The 17,561-nt window shown below is 45.2% G+C and overlaps 3 protein-coding genes across 6 annotated transcripts in view; 1 reads left to right on the forward strand and 2 right to left on the reverse strand.

Moving 5' to 3' along the window:
* WDR74 (WD repeat domain 74) overlaps nucleotides 1–1,463 on the reverse strand; it is a 21,798-nt gene extending 20,335 nt beyond the window's left edge. The window contains exon 1 of one of the 2 annotated variants that reach the window (XM_056527559.1): nucleotides 1,335–1,463. The gene's annotated coding sequence lies outside the window, so the exon portion shown is untranslated. Of the gene's footprint in view, nucleotides 1–1,324 lie in introns of both variants that reach the window. The other variant, XM_056527560.1, reaches the window with a different exon arrangement.
* Nucleotides 1–16,586, forward strand: part of TMEM223 (transmembrane protein 223) — an 18,799-nt gene extending 2,213 nt beyond the window's left edge. The window contains exons 2-4 of one of the 2 annotated variants that reach the window (XM_056527563.1): nucleotides 1,359–1,819; nucleotides 4,699–5,012; nucleotides 16,206–16,586. In XM_056527563.1, the coding sequence (XP_056383538.1) occupies nucleotides 1,495–1,819; nucleotides 4,699–4,991 (618 nt within the window). In that variant the 5' untranslated portion in view covers nucleotides 1,359–1,494 and the 3' untranslated portion in view covers nucleotides 4,992–5,012; nucleotides 16,206–16,586. Of the gene's footprint in view, nucleotides 1–1,358; nucleotides 1,820–4,698; nucleotides 5,121–16,205 lie in introns of those variants that run through there. The other variant, XM_056527562.1, reaches the window with a different exon arrangement.
* The window catches only part of TAF6L (TATA-box binding protein associated factor 6 like), a 42,193-nt gene continuing 31,283 nt past the window's right edge, over nucleotides 6,652–17,561 (reverse strand). For both annotated transcript variants that reach the window (XM_056527556.1, XM_056527557.1), the window contains exons 9-11: nucleotides 9,534–9,666; nucleotides 9,291–9,419; nucleotides 6,652–7,494 (exon numbers count right to left, since the gene is read on the reverse strand). In XM_056527556.1, coding sequence (XP_056383531.1) covers nucleotides 6,862–7,494; nucleotides 9,291–9,419; nucleotides 9,534–9,666 — 895 coding nt within the window. In that variant the 3' untranslated portion in view covers nucleotides 6,652–6,861. The remainder of the gene's footprint in view (nucleotides 7,495–9,290; nucleotides 9,420–9,533; nucleotides 9,667–17,561) is intronic.

The raw sequence follows: 17,561 nt of genomic DNA on the forward strand, positions 1-17,561 counted from the left end.
GCAACAGGTCACTTCTCTGTTGGGCACTGTTAATGGGGTTATTGGGGTCACTTCTGTTGGAAACTGTTATTGGGGGCCACTTCTCTGTTGGGCACTGTTATTGGGATCACTTCTCTGTTGGGCTCTGTTATTAGGGTCACTTTTAGTTAGGGCACTGTTATTGGGGTATCTTTTCTGTTAATCACTAATATTGGGGTCACTTCTCTGTTGGGCACTGTTATTGGGGTCACTTCTCTGTTGGGCTCTGTTATTAGGGTCACTTTTAGTTAGGACACTGTTATTGAGGTATCTTTTCTGTTAATCACTAATATTGGGGTCACTTCTCTGTTGGGCACTGTTATTGGGGTCACTTCTCTTTTGGCCACTGTTATTGGGGTCACTTCTCTGTTGGGCACTGTTATTGGGACCACTTCTCTGTTGGGCACTGTTATTGGGATCACTTCTCTGTTGGGCACTGTTATTGGGGTCACTTCTCTGTTGGGCACTGTTATTGGGGTCACTTCTCTGTTGGGCACTGTTATTGGGGTCACTTCTCTTTTGGCCACTGTTATTGGGGTCACTTCTCTGTTGGGCACTGTTATTGGGACCACTTCTCTGTTGGGCACTGTTATTGGGATCACTTCTCTGTTGGGCACTGTTATTGGGGTCACTTCTCTGTTGGGCACTGTTATTGGGGTCACTTCTCTGTTGGGTACTGTTATTGGGGTCACTTCTCTGTTGGGTACTGTTATTGGGGTCACTTCTCTGTTGGGCACTGTTATTGGGAACACTTCTCTGTTGGGCACTGTTATTGGGATCACTTCTCTGTTGGGCACTGTTATTGGGGTCACTTCTCTGTTGGGTACTGTTATTGGGGTCACTTCTCTGTTAGGCACTATTATTGGGGATCACTTCTCTGTTGGGTATGATTATTGGGGGTCACTTCTCAGTTGGGCACTATTATTGGGGGTCACTTCTCTGTTGGGTACGATTATTGGGGGTCACTTCTATGTTGGGCACTATTATTGGGGGTCACTTCTCTGTTGGGTACGATTATTGGGGGTCACTTCTCTTTTGGGCACTATTATTGAGGGGGGTCACTTCTCTGGGCACTATTATTGGGGTCACTTCTCTTTTGGGCACTGTTATTGAGGGGGGTCACTTCTCTGGGCACTATTATTGGGGTCACTTCTCTGTTGGGCACTATTATTGGGGTCACTTCTCTGTTGGGCACTATTATTGGGGGTCACTTCTCTTTTGGGCACTGTTATTGGGGGTCACTTCTCTGTTGGACACTATTATTGTGGTCCCTGTGACTGTATACTCTATGTAGACAGTAATATACCCATATATACATCTAACGCATTTCTTCTATTTAGAAGAACGTCATTCCTAGTCCCGGCCTCAATGTCACTTCTGCGCATGCCCACATAAGGCTCCGCCTACACATGTAGACGTCATTATCCTGCGCCTCCGGGCCGGTGTTCTACAGTGGGGCGGGATATTGGAACCAGCATGGGTTTTCTGCGGTTGCTAGGAGACGCCCGGGCCTGGTCGCTATGGAGACCCCAGACTGTTAGTAGACTCGCTCGTTATTTCCAGGCAGATCCGGTGTCCCGGGACGTGGTTCTCTTCGAGCACAACAGGCCGCGCTTCTTCCGCCTGCTCGGCCTCTTCTGTGTGGGCCAGGCCGGTTTCTGGGCATACATGGCTCACTTCGGTTACACATCTCTGCGGGACATAAGACAGAGCGGCTCCGGGGAAGAGAAGGAAGTCAAGGGAAGGAACATGGGCTCCCCCTTGTGGCGGGCGACGTTCACGCTCAGCTGCCTGTCAGTCGGTACGTGGTGTGCTGTGACCTCCAGGGAGAAGACGTAAAGCACAGGGCCGCATTACATGGACCTCCAGCTGTGGCAAAACTACAACTCCCAGCATGCCCGGACAGCCAACGGCTGTCCGGGCATGCTGGGAGTTGTAGTTTTGCAACAGCTGGAGGTTCGCAGTGTGCGTTATGGCTTCTGTCAGACATAAACAGGATGCCGAGTGGGTTTGTTACAGTGTATCACCCCAGTAGTAAGGAGATTACATGAGGAGGAGGTTTGTTACAGTGTGTAACCCCAGTAGTAAGGAGATTACATGAGGAGTGGGTTTGTTACAGTGTGTCACCCCAGTAGTAAGGAGATTACATGAGGAGGAGGTTTGTTACAGTGTGTAACCCCAGTAGTAAGGAGATTACATGAGGGGGAGGTTTGTTACAGTGTGTCACCCCAGTAGTAAGGAGATTACATGAGGAGGAGGTTTGTTACAGTGTGTCACCCCAGTAGTAAGGAGATTACATGAGGAGGAGGTTTGTTACAGTGTGTCACCCCAGTAGTAAGGAGATTACATGGGAGGAGGTTTGTTACAATGTGTCACCACAGAAGTAAAGAGATTACATGAAGAGGAGGTTTGTTACAATGTGTCACCACAGAAGTAAAGAGATTACATGAAGAGGAGGTTTGTTACAATGTGTCACCACAGAAGTAAAGAGATTACATGAAGAGGAGGTTTGTTACAATGTGTCACCACAGAAGTAAAGAGATTACATGAGGAGGAGGTTTGTTACAGTGTGTCACCACAGAAGTAAAGAGATTACATGAAGAGGAGGTTTGTTACAGTGTGTCACCCCAGTAGTAAGGTTATTACATGAGGAGGTTTGTTACAGTGTGTCACCCCAGTAGTAAGGAGATTACATGAGGATGAGGTTTGTTACAATGTGTCACCACAGAAGTAAAGAGATTACATGAAGAGGAGGTTTGTTACAGTGTGTCACCCCAGTAGTAAGGAGATTACATGAGGATGAGGTTTGTTACAATGTGTCACCACAGAAGTAAAGAGATTACATGAAGAGGAGGTTTGTTACAGTGTGTCACCCCAGTAGTAAGGAGATTACATGAGGATGAGGTTTGTTACAATGTGTCACCACAGAAGTAAAGAGATTACATGAAGAGGAGGTTTGTTACAGTGTGTCACCCCAGTAGTAAGGAGATTACATGAGGATGAGGTTTGTTACAATGTGTCACCACAGAAGTAAAGAGATTACATGAAGAGGAGGTTTGTTACAGTGTGTCACCCCAGTAGTAAGGAGATTACATGAGGATGAGGTTTGTTACAATGTGTCACCACAGAAGTAAAGAGATTACATGAAGAGGTTTGTTACAGTGGGTCACCCCAGCAGTTAGATTACATGAGGAGGGGGTTTGTTACAGTGTGTCACCTCTGTTGTAAAGAGATTACATGAGGAGGAGGTTTGTTTCTACTGGGGTGACACACTGTAACAAACCTCCTCCTAAAAGTGATCTACACATTGGGGTAGTGTTTCCCGACCAGTGTGCCTCCAGCTGTTGCTAAACTACAATTCCAAGCATGCCTGGGCATGCTGGGAGTTGTAGTTTTGCAACAGCTGGAGGCACGCTGGCCGGAAAACACTGCACTAGGGAATTAAAGGTGTACTCCAGGGAACTAAACCCATAGCCCATCCTTTTCCCCTCATCGACCTATTTAATTGTCCTAATATAATTCATTAGCTAAATAGAGCAGTTTTCCCCTCTTTGGTTGTCACTTACATGCATGAAGTGAGGGAATGACATCATCCAGCCATCCCCGCTGTCACTGTCCAAATCACTCTATAAAAGCAGCCCCCACCCTACTAAGAGACACTGACCATGTGGTTTCTGTCCTGTACTGATGAGTCATGCTCTCTTTACTGCTGAGACCTGGGAGGTGTGTGCAGCCTCAGCCAATCAGACACTGAATCTCTCTGCTGTTCAGAGCAGGAGGGTAGGGGCTGCTTGCAGAGAGTGGGTTGGGAAAGCAGAGCTGCAATAATGGCTTGGAGAGGTAGGCAAAGGAAGAGAAGGATGGCAAAGAATATCAAGCAGCCAGAGAAGACAACAGGGGCCACAGAAGCCATGCATATAAAAATAAAGAAATATATATTTAAGGTGCATCGTTTCAACTCACTCAATGGGGTCTTGAGAAGGGTTGAAACGTTGCACCTCAAAGGACAACTGCAGCATTATTACACTTATCCCCTATCCACAGGATAGGGGATAAGTGTTTGATCGCAGGGGGGTCTGACTGCTGGGACCCCCGATCTCCTGAGAGATCAGTGAGAACGCTAATGCATGTAGCGTCGACCTAGAGAGGCTGACGGTTATGCCCCCTCCCCATACAGTTCTATGGGAGAGGTGGGGAGGCACAAGTGCTGCCTCCCCCATAGAACTACATGGAGGAGGTGTGTCGGCCGCAACATCACGCACTCCTTCTGCATGGCAGAGCCGAGGCCCCGTTTGTGAGATTGAGGGGGGGGGGTCCCAGCATTTGGACTCTCCGCGATCAAACACTTATCCCCTATCCGCAGTTGTTTTCGGCCACAGATGGCCTTTAAGGATGGGTGAATAAAGTCCTTCTTCACTTTTCTAAACTGCTGGAGTGACACTTTTTTCCTTCCTTCTGGATATTGGATTTTACAGGACCTGTGGTCGAGGTTCGAGCTGGCTGAGCACCCGCATTATATTTATTACTGGCTTGAAGCCACACACTGGGCCACTCACTCAGTATGCACTTTTCATTGGAATATATATATATATATATATATATATATATATATATATATATATATATATATATATATATATATACACACACCCCTTTAACTATTCTTTTCTCTCTTGCTAGGTTCCCTGGTAATGGCGGCAGGTTTGCTGTTCTCCCGCCGGTCTGTCAGTGCTGTGACGCTGCACGCAGGAGCGGACAGAGTGACCATTGCCACAGCAGGAGTGTTCGGCCTCGGTTCATCCTTCACCGTCCCGCTGAGGCACATATCTTGCATGGCTCACCGTGCACAGGTTCCAGCCATGGTTCCCTTGAAGGTTAAAGGTCGACCGCTCTACTATTTGTTGGACAAGCAAGGACGGGTTTCCAATGGCAAGCTGTTTGACCTTACCGTGGGAGCATACCGTACTCTATGACGTTACTTCCAGAAAACCTATGTATATATGTAGAAATAAAAGATTTATTCTAGATATGTGTACAGTGATGCGGAGCTGGGACTATTGTGATAACCAAAGCATAGTTTAAGAAAAAAAAATAATCCATACATAGAGAAACTTTTTTTTTTAGCCCCTTCCTATGGCGCCTTTTGGGCCTTAAAGGGGTGCTCCACTGCTCAGCATTTGGAACAAACTGTTCCGAAAGCTGGAGCCGGCGCTGGGAGCTCGTGACGTCATAGCACCGCCTCCTCAATGCAAGTCTATGGGAGGGGGCGTGGCAACTGTCACGCCCCCTCCCATAGACTTGCATTGAGGGGCACGGGTGTGAAGTCACCACGGCCAGCACCCAGCGGTCGAAACAAAACGTTCCGCTGTCACGCCCCCACCCATAGACTTGCATTGAGGGCGGGGCTATGTCACGAGCTGCCGGATCCAGCGTCCAGAAAAGTTTGTTCCAAACGCTGAGCAGCAGAGTACCTCTTTAATGCCCAAACAATTACTTTATTTTCTCCAATGTCACCTACCGAGTGCCTTTTAACATTTAAATTTTTCCATCAACAGAACCATAGGATTTTTATTTATTTTTTGCAGGTCTTAAGGCCGCTTTTTGGGTGACCAAATGGAAAAAATTTCATTTATTCTTTTGTATATTTTATATATATATTTTTGTAAGTTTATGCTGTTCACTGTACAGTTAAAAAAAAAAAACACACCACAGCTTTATTCTGGGGGTCAGAAATATTACAGAGATACAAAATTTTATATATTTATATATATATTTTTTTTTATTATTGAACAATGCAGCAGAATCCCATTGAAATCAATGGGAGTCTGCTGCTGCTGCGGAATTCCATCGTGTGAACATAGCCTTGGTCAATCAGCTGATCGGTGGGGTAAAGGAGTTGATCTGATATTGATACCTATCAATATCAGAAGTCTCAAAAAAAAAAAAAACATTTCAGATCATGTATTTTTCGCATTTATTCCAATACACAAACTACCCAATGATCTGTTATCCATCATGTTGAGTAGCACTTGAAGCCAGTAGGTACAGATCACACAGATTATAATTGTAGTGAGCTCAACAATTGTTAAAGTAGTACTGCGGAGGGGGGGAAAAAAATGTTTTCAAACTAATTGGTGTCAGAAAGTTTTACAAATTAGTAAATTACTTCTATTTAAAAATCTTCATCCTTCCAGTACTTATCAGCTGCTGTATGCTCCAGAGAAAGTTGTGTAATTCTTTTCAGTCTGACCACAGTGCTCTCTGCTGACACCTGTCTGTGTCAGGAACTGTCCAAATCCACATAACAAACCTATCCTGCTCTAGACAGTTCCTGACACTGACAGATGTCAGCAGAGAGCACTGTGGTCAGATTGGAAAGAACTTCACACCTTCCTGTAGAGCATACAGCAGCTGATACGTATTTTAAGGATGAAGATTTTTTAAATCAGAAGAAATTTCCAAATCTGTTTAAAGGGGGTACTCCACTGCCCAAGCATTTGAAACGTTTTGTTTCGAACACTGGGTGCGGGCTCTGACATCACGGTCACACCCCCCTCAATGCAAGTCTATGGGAGGGGGCGTGGCAGTTGCCACGCCCCCTCCCATAGACTTGCATTGAGGGGGCGTGACCGTGATGTCAGAGCCCGCACACAGTAGTTGAAACAAACATTTCTAACGCTGGGGCAGTTGAGTACGCCTTTAACTTTTAACATTTTTCTCTCCAGAGTACCCCTTTAAGCCACATACAGAGGCATACTTGTGCACCGGGCTCACGCGGTTCTTGTATCTAGTATTTTAGTTCAGTGTTGAACACAAAGGTCCATGTTACTTGTGTCAAGTCCATCATAATGGTAAGTAGAGGGATAGTTCGGCCTGGGCACCTCTGCGTCCCGGCTTTGTCATTCTTCCAATCATTGGCAGTTTTTGGGCATAGCGACTAGCCGTGGCTGTCGGACCAGTGTGGAGCTGGAACACGCTTTGAAACTTCCGTCCATTACCGCCACGACCCGCTTGTCTACCTCCAATAAGGAAGGTAAAGCGGGGAGATCCTCGCGGTGTGAGTCGGCTCTTTTGGAAAGCTTCTCTTACCCCCTGCCCCCTCGGCCGCGCAGATCCACGAGGACGTGAGGAGGATGCCAGAGAAATCTGAGGAGGTCGCTGGGGTTGTCTGCCAGAGTTGGGCACTTCTTCCTCTCCGTGGGCTGTCAGCTGTGGCATTTTCCTTGCCCCGTCCACAGGACTTTCCTTTTTTGGCTCCTGTTGACATCTGTTAGTTGTTCCCGGTTGTGATTGCGTTCCTCCCGTCCCAAAACGAACCGCTAAGCTGTCTCCAAAAAAGCAATAGAGCTCATTGTACATCTCCAGCAACGACACAGTGGGAGCAGGAGGGAGCGTGGAATAAGAATCATGGGGTGAGGGACCGGCGTCTTTATCACAATATTTGGCTTTCATTTTCAGGAGACGTTCCACAGCAACCTAAGGGAACAAGAGAGTTTAATTACTGTATTTATTGGGGTATAACACGCACCCTCATTTTTCCAAGGAAATTTTGGTAAAAAAGTTTTTCTTACCAAAATACCCTTGGAAAAATGAGGGTGCGTGTGTGTGCAGGTGAACCTCGATAAACTGTTTCTGGTGGCTTCTGCAGTTCAATGATTTAAGGCAAGCACTTTTAATCATTGACGTGCAGTGGCTTCTGTGGGGCCAGAGTGCCGCTGCTGTATTCCCCTCCCTGTCCCCGGTTTTATAGTTAAATATCCCGCCGCCGCCGCCATGGCCCAATTCCCTCCCCGTCCCCGGTTTTATAGTTACATGTGCCCTGGGGACTGCGGTCCTTCATGCTTCGGCGGTCTCCTGATCTGTCACTGTGCGCCGCGCACTGACTGACAAGTGACGTCGTGTTGAGGATGTCACTTGTCATTACGCAGCGCACATTGACAGATCAGGAGACCGCCGAAGCATGAAGGACCGCAGTCCCCAGGGCACATGTAACTATAAAACCGGGGACGGGGAGGGAATTGGGCAGTGGGATATGCCGATATTCACGTTATATGCCGATAAATACGGTAGTTCTGTTACCATTATACTCGTATGTGTAACTTATTTCAGTGCTGTGCAAAAAGGCAAGACTTGCCCGCTGTTCACACACAGTGGCCCTCATTTACTACTGCAAAACCAACATTTTGTCGGGTTGTGCACCAGATTCAGAAAAAAAATAAAAATAAATAAAAGACTTGGGGTGTGGTCAGACTGAGCAAATCAAGAGGAATTCACGCTGAAAAATTTACGTGCGGAAAAAATAATTTTCTTTTCGCGCGGAAATGGGGGAGACAGATGAAGTTTTTTTTTTTAGCCAATTCCGCGCAAAAACAATGTCGGGCAGAATTTTTTATTTTTTTTACCATTGACTTTTATTGATTTCTGCTAGCGGATTCCGCTTGAAGAATGAACATGCTCTTTCTTCAAGCGGAAAGGAATTCAGCGTCGGAATTCTGCTAGCAGAATTTCCGCAGTGTGAACAGGACAGTAGAAATAACATTAAAGTCAATGGGCAGAGGAGATGGGCATTAATTTGGAGCGGAGAATTCATGAGGAATTACTCGAGTACTCAGTGTGAACGCACCCAACTCTCCATTTCCCTAAGAAAATCCAAAAAAGGGGTGTGGCCATGATGAAAAGGGGTTTGGTCACTGAAAAGAGGCGTGTTCCTCACATTTTCACAAAAACCCAACATATTTACTAAGGTTTCCACAGAAAATGTGGTGGATTTGAGCTGAGGAAAACTCCAAAAGATCAGAGCATGTGTAAAAAATGTAAAAAAAAAATAGCAAAGTGTAGGGAAAAGTGCAAAATGTAGGGAAACCTTAGTAAATACCGTGGAAAATTTATTGTAGGGAATTAAAACTCACAAAGAAACCTACACTCCACTCTTAGTAAATCAGGGCCAGTATTTTGGTCAGTATTTTTTTTTTTAATCAAAACCAACACAGGGAAAAATGACAATGGAAAGATTTTAACTTTTTTCTGTCTATATTTAAAAAAATAAGCACCGGAAAGCTGAACTAATTTATGCAGGAAAAGACATCAACTGCTGAGCCGAGAAGTTTGTGACGAATCAAATTTACTGTAAGTTTGCTCATCTCTAATTCCAAGGATAATTATGTCCTTTCTCCCATGATCGACTAGGGCCCTGCATGCTGGAAGTTGTAGTTTTGCAACAGCTGGAGGCACCCTGGTTGGAAAAACAGATTGCAATCCAGTCATCTACTTACCAAGATGGCTCCATAGACCTTATGACCATCTGCCTTGACTTGTGCATTGGACATGGAGTGATCATCTAGCACTGTCTGCAGTCCAGACCAGTAAGTTGGGAGCAAAGGATACAGCACCTGCTCCACTGCCTAAATGACAGAAATTAAGAGTTAAAGCTTTGACCAATTTATTTCTTTACATATTGTTTTCTTGCCAAAATATATGTTTACCCTGATAACATAATCCACGTCTGAATAACTTACCTTCCAGCCTAAGGCATGGAGACCAACCACAGCACCATAATGGGAGCAGAGAGGGCGGACAGGGTCTCCCAAAACTTTCTGCAGAGACTGCAAAACCTGTGTATACAGTGAGCCTTCCAAATCCCGATGTGTCCTGAAGGGTGAAAAAAAAATGTGCAGCTAAAAGAAGAATTATAGACAAAGCAGCAACTACATATAGTGGGGCAAAAAAAGTATTTAGTCAGCCACCAATTGTGAAAGTTCTCCCACTTAGGCTAGGTTCAGACAACGGAATTTCCGCCGGAATTTTCGCTTTGAAATTTCCGGCAGAAATCCCGCTTACTATAATGCATAGTGTAGTGAATGGTTTTCCGTTCACAAATTCACACTTCGGAATTTGTGAAGCGGAAAATCCGGATGAAAAATCCGCTAGAAAGTTTCCGCCTGAAGAAAGGGGTTGCTCTTTCTTCAGGCGGAAATCCTAGCGGAACACATAGCAGTCTATAGGAGACTGCAGTGTCCGCGCGGTCCTAGCGCCGACTAATTCAGTCGGCGCAGGGGGAACTGGGAATCTCCGGGTGGAAATTTTCTGCCCGGAGATTCCGTAGTCTGAACCTAGCCTTAAAACGATGAGAGAGGCCTGTAATTTTCATCATAGATATACCTCAACTATGAGAGACATAAAATCCATAAAAATCACATTGTCTGATTTTTAAAGAATGTATTTGCAAATTTTATTGCCGACCAGGAGGACTCATAATATGCTGTTCCAAATTCTGACTACTCAAATAGCAGCTGAAAAAACAGTAAACAGGTACAGAGAAAAAACTTTAGAGAATACAACCAAACATGCTGTACAGGTGTATGTTCCGGATGACCAATCAGGTGAGGTGACTGATGATATAAGTCCGTGAGTCCTAGTATCTTCTCCTTTCTTTGCTGCTCGTCAGAAGGATAAGTACCCTATGCAGCTGTGTATTTCTCCTCACAGACATTTCTACTAATAAATGTATTATATTTAGCCCCCTTATCACTCCTATTTTATATTGCCCTTTATACATTTTGTCTTCATAGAATTTCCTTTCCCAGTTTTTACGTACTGTTATTCCTCAGTATTTCCCCTCCCCTTCTCATATAATATACTTATTTCCCTTTCTCTTTTTTCCTTTTACGGTGCTCCGTTACCTCGTTGTCACCTCCGCTTCCTCAGGGATATATTTACTTTCGGTAACTCCCGCTGACACGCACTGTGGCCTTTCTATTACTCCCCGTCGGCGCCATTGCTTCTCTCCGCGTACTCTCAGCAGTACGCGCGTACTCTCGCCTCTCGCGAGATCTTGTATCTGACTGGATTCCTCTCACAGTTCGCGCTCTCCTCACTTCTCCTCAGGACCTGAGTGTGAGGGACGGACTTTAGATACACTCTAAGTATTTTTCCTCAGCCTATTCAAAACTATTCAGTTTTGAGATATATTTATATACACACACACACACACCGTATTTTTCGTCCTATAGGACGCACCGGGCATGCTGGGAGTTGTAGTTTTGCAACATTTGGAGGTCCGCAGATTGAAGACCACTGCATAGGAGGTAATACTCACGTGTCCCCGCCGCTCCGGACCTGTCACTGCTGCCCTGGATGTCGCTCCATCGCTGTCGCCGTGTCCCCGTCGCTCCGGAACGTCTCTGCTGCCCGCCGGGTATCCTCGCTCTCAGTCGCCGCCATCACATTGTTACACACGCCGACGCACCTACGCGACGACGTGATGACGAGGAAGGAGAGCGCCGGCCATACAGGGGATCCCTGAACGGAGAAGACACCGAGGAGGCAGGTAAGGTCCCTCCCGGTGTCCTGTAAGCACTAACCCGGCTATTCAGTGGGGCTGTTCGGGACCGCCGCGGTGAAATCGCGGCGGTCCCGAACAGCCCGACTGAACAGCCGGGTTATTGTCACTTTCCCTTCAGACGCGGCGGTCAGCTTTGATCGCCGCGTCTGAAGGGTTAATACAGGGCATCACCGCGATCGGTGATGTCCTGTATTAGCCGCGCGTCCCGGCCGTTGATGGGCACAGGGACCGCCGCAATAGGGGTGTATTCGCTGTATAAGACGCACCGACTTTCCCCCCCCAGTTTTGGGAAAGAAAAAGTGCGTCTTATACGGCGAAAAATACGGTACTCGCCTTATAGATACATTCCTTCTGCTGGCTCAAAAAAAATTACTTTTATTGAACTGGCCATTATTTGTTCAATATGTCTTCTACCCCATCCAATGAACAGATAAATAATGACCCCTCACACATCCAGAAATGAGTGGACCAGTCAATCCAAAATGCCCTAAAATCCGCTATGGGAGACTTCCAAGACACTATTGTTAAAACTTTGACCATGAATAATCCTACTCCAACTACCAATCTCCCTAATACCCCCTCTGACATTTTCTGGTCAGCGGACGATTCAGTAGCCAAAATGGCTAGAGGTCATAAAAAAACGAGCAAATAAACCCATAAAAGACGTTTCTGCTCTGCAGATCCTAAACTTTCCTTGACAGTAAATGAAAGAACTGATCAAGAGATTAATAATCCCACTGCTAATCCCAGTGGAAAAGTGATAGGTGATGTTGTATCTGACCACAGACCCTCAGCCCTGGAGGTGAATAAAATAAAAAGGGCACGAAAAGCTCAGTCCAGAGCAAAACCGGACTCATTTAATACTCATTCTTCTAGTTCTTCTGACAATGAGGATGATAATGACGTTTATGAGGATCACTCTCAGAATTCTGATATTGAAGATGAGGTTTCTGACCCTCATGGATCTAATGAACCCTCTAAATCATATTCCATTATTTATGACAACAAAGGAAACCCTTTATTCGATCCAGATCTAATATCCCATCCTAGGTCCGGCGAATGGGTTCCTCAACCTATAGTGGCCAAATATGTATCTACCTGGATAAAAAAAGCCTTTAGACAGAGCTGCCAGGAATAAACTTAGGGCAGAATGCCCCAGACCCTCTCTACCTGGTAAAGCTGCAATCACAACAGACGTTGATCCTGTATTAGTCAAATACATGTTGAAAACGGGTAAACACCCAAAGAAAGGTCTTGATAGATCTCTCCGCATCTGTCAGGATAAACTATTGGATGCAAATGGTCCTCTGACACAAATGATGGATATTGTTGAGCATGGCCTCAGCCTCAGGCACTACCTTAGATACAGAGGTTATGAGAGGCTGGATCCAAAGATCCATCTGCCTTTTTGGTAATGCCAATTCGGCTTTATGTTCTGAAAGAAAGAAAACTATATTAATGAGATTAGATCATCAGCTGGCATATCTAGCTAATTCTGAGACCGAACCTTCTAATGAGGGACTTCTTTTCGGAGACAATGCCATCAAAGAGACAGGCAAATATGTTGGCATTTTCACATCTCTGGACAAGGCCCAGAATTCTTTGAAGAAAGTGTTCTCTCAAAGAGTTTTTGGCAAGGCCGGGAAAAATAGGGGCCGTTTTCCCGGCCGCCCCTTCGCCAATAGACAGTCCAACAGAGGCTCCTATCAACCTCAACAATATACTTACCCAAATACCTCCTTCCAATCAAATCCGATCCCTTTCTTCCCTTCAAGAGGACGTCCGTGGCGTGCCCGAGGACAACATGGATTCCCCAGATCCAGGCCGACATCAGGTAAGTCTCCCTCCAGAAATTTCTTCCCTTCCTCCTCTGGGAGGCCAACTCCAACATTTTTTTCCCCACTTGGGCTTCCATCACGTCAGATGCTTGGATTCTGCAGACAGTTTCGGGATATCTGATAGATTTCCTATCTCCCCCAATTCAACTTTCCTTTCCTCATCAAATTCATTTCCCTGCTCAAGATTATCAGTTCATTTCAAAAGAGATCAAAGATTTGATTCAAAAAAGAGCCATCAAAAAATCCAGTCCAAACTCCCTAGGCTTCATAAGCAACATCTTCCTAGTGAAGAAAAAAGATGGAGGTCATCGTACAGTCATCAACCTTCGTCATTTGAACGAATTTGTCTCTTACTAACACTTCAAGATGGAAGGTATCCATCTTCTAAGAGACCTTTTTTTAGCTCAAGATTGGTTAGTGAAAGTAGACCTAAAGGACGCTTATTTGACCGTCCCTATCCACCCTTCTCATCAAATTTTCCTCCAATTCTTTTGGGAGGAGATCAAATGGCAATTCACTTGCCTTCCATTCGGCCGATCATCAGCTCCTTGGTGCTTTACCAAGCTGATGAAACCGGTGGTTGCCTTATTAAGAAGTCGTGGGGTGCGTCTTATAATATATCTAGATGACATTCTCATCATGGCTCAATCCCCCACTATTCTTACCCGCCACCTAAATTGGACAATTTCTCTCCTTTCCAACCTGGGCTTCTCTATCAATATGAAGAAATCCATTCTTCTACCTTCCGGGAAGATAGAATTCCTTGGCTTTATGATATAGTTTCATCTACACTCAGCCTTCCCCCCAAGAAACTATTTACCATCAAGAAAGAGATCCTTTCTGTTCTTCGCAGACGATCTGTCTCGCTCAGAACAATTGCGAGGATAGTCGGACTCTTGTCAGCTTCTATTCAAGCAATTTTTCCTGCACCTCTGCATTACAGAGCTCTACAGAGATTGAAAAAACATTATCTTCAGAAAGGCCTCCCTTACTCAGACGAGGTCACTCTATCATTAGAAGCAGAAGAGGAGTTACAATGGTGGCTCAAGCACATCCAACTCTGGAACGGGAAAGCAATATTCAATTGCAGACCGGATTTGATTATAGAGTGCGACGCCAGCCTTCAAGACTGGGGAGATCGATGCGGCTCGGCCTCAACAGGAGGCAATTGGTCCGAGTCAGAATCCAATCTGCATATCAATTGCCTAGAACTATTGGCAGGTTTTTTCGCCCGAAAGAGCTTTTCGAAATTCAGGTCGCACTGTTGCATATTGATCCGCATGGACAACATAACAGCGGTTCAATATATCAATCGCTTAGGTGGCACTGGTTCCAGAATCCTTTCAGATATAGCCACTCAGTTATGGAATTTCTGCTTAGCCAGGAACATAATTTTAAAGTCAGAATATCTTCCAGGTCTCGACAATTCTATAGCAGATTGGAACTCCCTATATCTCACGGATTCCAGCGACTGGATGCTAGACCGTTCAATTTTCCGGTCTGTCAACAATCTTTGGGGTCCAATATCTTTGGACCTTTTCACATCCCGCCTCAATCACCAAGTACCGATGTTTTACAGCTGGTGTCCAGATCCGGAAGCCATAGCTCAAGATGCGTTCCTTCAAACATGGCCTCCCGGCACTCTCTACGCTTTTCCTCCTTTCGCAATGATCCCCAGAGTTCTCCTTCAAACGATGTCTCTCCAAGCTACTCTAGTCCTGATCACTCCTTGGTGGCCAGCTCAGCCCTGGTTCCCTCAACTCGAGCCTGACCATAGATTTTCCCAGACTGCTCCCTTTTCCTCACATTCTTCTAGACCCCAATTCCAATCCTCATCCTCTGATCCTATCAAACTCCATGTCCCTTGTGGCTTGGTTCATTTCGGGCAATCCTCAAATGACATTGGACTTTCACAATCATCTAAGGACATTCTGGCTGAAGTCTGGGCTCCAGGTACCAGAAAATCTTACAGATCAGCTTGAAAAGTTTGGGATAATTGGTGTTTTAGAAGACACCTGGATCCCGTTCAAGCACCTGTTACCCACGTTGTAAATTTCCTATCGGAACTATTCGACTCAGGCAAGGCCTATCGCACGATCAATCTATATCGCTCAGCCATTTCTGCACATCATTCTTTATTGCTGGACATTCCCATTGGTAAACATCCACTCATCTGTAAATTGCTTAAAGGCATTCGTTTTAAGAGACCTCCTCGTCCCAAATATCAATCTACATGGGACTTATCTCTCAATATTTCCCTACTCTCATCCTGGCCGGATAACGACTCTTTAAAATGTCTCATTTAAACTAACTATGCTTTTATGTCTAATATCTATCAAACGCATCTCTGATGTTCACGCTTTAGACATTTCCAGAAGATCTTTTTCTCCTCAAGGAGTTCACTTATGTAGATGAACAAAAACCTCTCTTCAATCAGTTTTTTATCCTTATTTTCCTAATCGGCCTGATTTATGTGTGGTTTCTTGCCTTCAATCCTACGAACGCAGAACTTCTTCTCTTCAATCTTCTTCTCCTCAACTTCTCATCTCATACTGCAAACCCCACCTTCCTGTTTCCTCTTCCACTCTGGCAAGATGGGTTAGAACCACGATGGCACTTGCAGGTATCGATACCTCCCTTTTTGATGCCCATTCAGTCCGAAGTGCTATATCTACTAAAACTGCTATATCAGGTGGTTCAGATATCTTGAAAGCTGCAGATTGGTCCTCTGAGACTACCTTTAGAACTTTTTATTTCCACCCTGAACCTCATGTTTCCATGTCTGTCTTTTAATATCAAATCTATTTTGTTATATATTTTAATTCGTTTTTCTTTATAATAGACACATGAAATGGCTTTAAACTAGCATATTATGAGCCTCCTAGTCGGCAATAAAATTCAAGATTTTCCTAGCTATAGTGTCGGAAAATATAGATTTTATAACGACAGGAGGCGAATAATATTCCCCCCATAACCCAACCCTAATGTTATCTTGTTTTTCATCATAGCTTACTAAAACTGACAAGAAGAATCTCCAAGCCTCCCATTTTCCTTATGAGAAGATACTTCTACACGTCTTCGTTGTCTTCTAGGAACACCCTTCTTCTGGAAATGGAATTTGTTACCTTCTACACAGGAAAAGGCTGAATATTCATTGTTTTTCTTTTGGTTATTTCTCGTTTTATTGACTTATTACTTACTCTCATCAAAGAAAGGAGAAGATACTAGGACTCACGGACTTATATCACCTGTCACCTCACCTGATTGGTCATCGGGAACATACACCTGTACAGCATGTTTGGTTGTATTCTCTAAAGTTTTTTCTCTGTACCTGTTTACTGTTATTTCAGCTGCTATTTGAGTAGTAAAGAATTTGGAACAGCATATTATGAGCCTCCTGTCGTTATAAAATCTATATTTTCCGTCACTATAGCTAGGAAAATCTTGAATTATGGTGGAAAATAAGTATTTGGTCACCTACAAACTAGTAAGATTTCTATCTCTCACAGACCTGTAACTTCTTCTTTAAGAGTCTCCTCTGTCCTCCACTCGTTACCTGTATTAATGGCACCAAAGGCTGTCTGGGCATGCTGGGAGTTGTAGTTTTGAAACATCTGGAGGCACCCTTAGGGATGTGGAAATCCTATCGCCCGACACCCGGGACATGTAGTTCCGGGAGCCGGGCAGGTGAATTTTTCATAGATTTAGCCCTGTATCGGGCAAGCAGGGTGGGACCGACATCCGCCCCCCCCCCCCCCCTTTTTTTTAAAAATAATGCCAGTGTGAGGTGCAGGAGCGGATGCAGACTTGCATGGGACGCCTCAGACCGGTGCTCAAGGTGTCAGGATTGGGCTCCTGACTCGAGCCCCCTCCATACTCGGCGGCCCCCGCTAATAACCCGGCATGCAGCGATCGCCACGTCCGGCTATTAACCCTATAGTTCACCGCTGTCAAAGTTGCCTGGTGGTCTAGTGGGGTGGATGGCGCACAGGGGTGAGGGGGGGGTTGTGAGAGATCCCCTGTAGAGGTAGCCAGAGGGCTTACCTCTGCATTCATGGCTGCCCCATAGATCTGCATCCAGAAATAAAAGTAAAGGTTCAGCTCACCATTAGCAGCATGCAGACCCAGATCACAATGAACTCAGCACACCCTCCAGCGGAAGCCACGGATTGAGCAAGGGGCGTGTTCCCAGGTACATCAGATGAGCACAAAAGAAAGGAAGATCTGGCACCCAAAGGGAGCCGGATCTTCCTTTCTTTTGTGCCCATAGATCTGCATTTGATTGAGCCTGCCTTCAGCAGGCTCAACCAAATGAACACAGATCAATGGTGTTCAATAGAACTGCATTGATCTGTATGAGGAAT

The sequence above is a fragment of the Hyla sarda genome, chromosome 6 (genome assembly GCF_029499605.1).
Source record: "Hyla sarda isolate aHylSar1 chromosome 6, aHylSar1.hap1, whole genome shotgun sequence".
Taxonomy (NCBI): Eukaryota; Metazoa; Chordata; class Amphibia; order Anura; family Hylidae; genus Hyla; species Hyla sarda.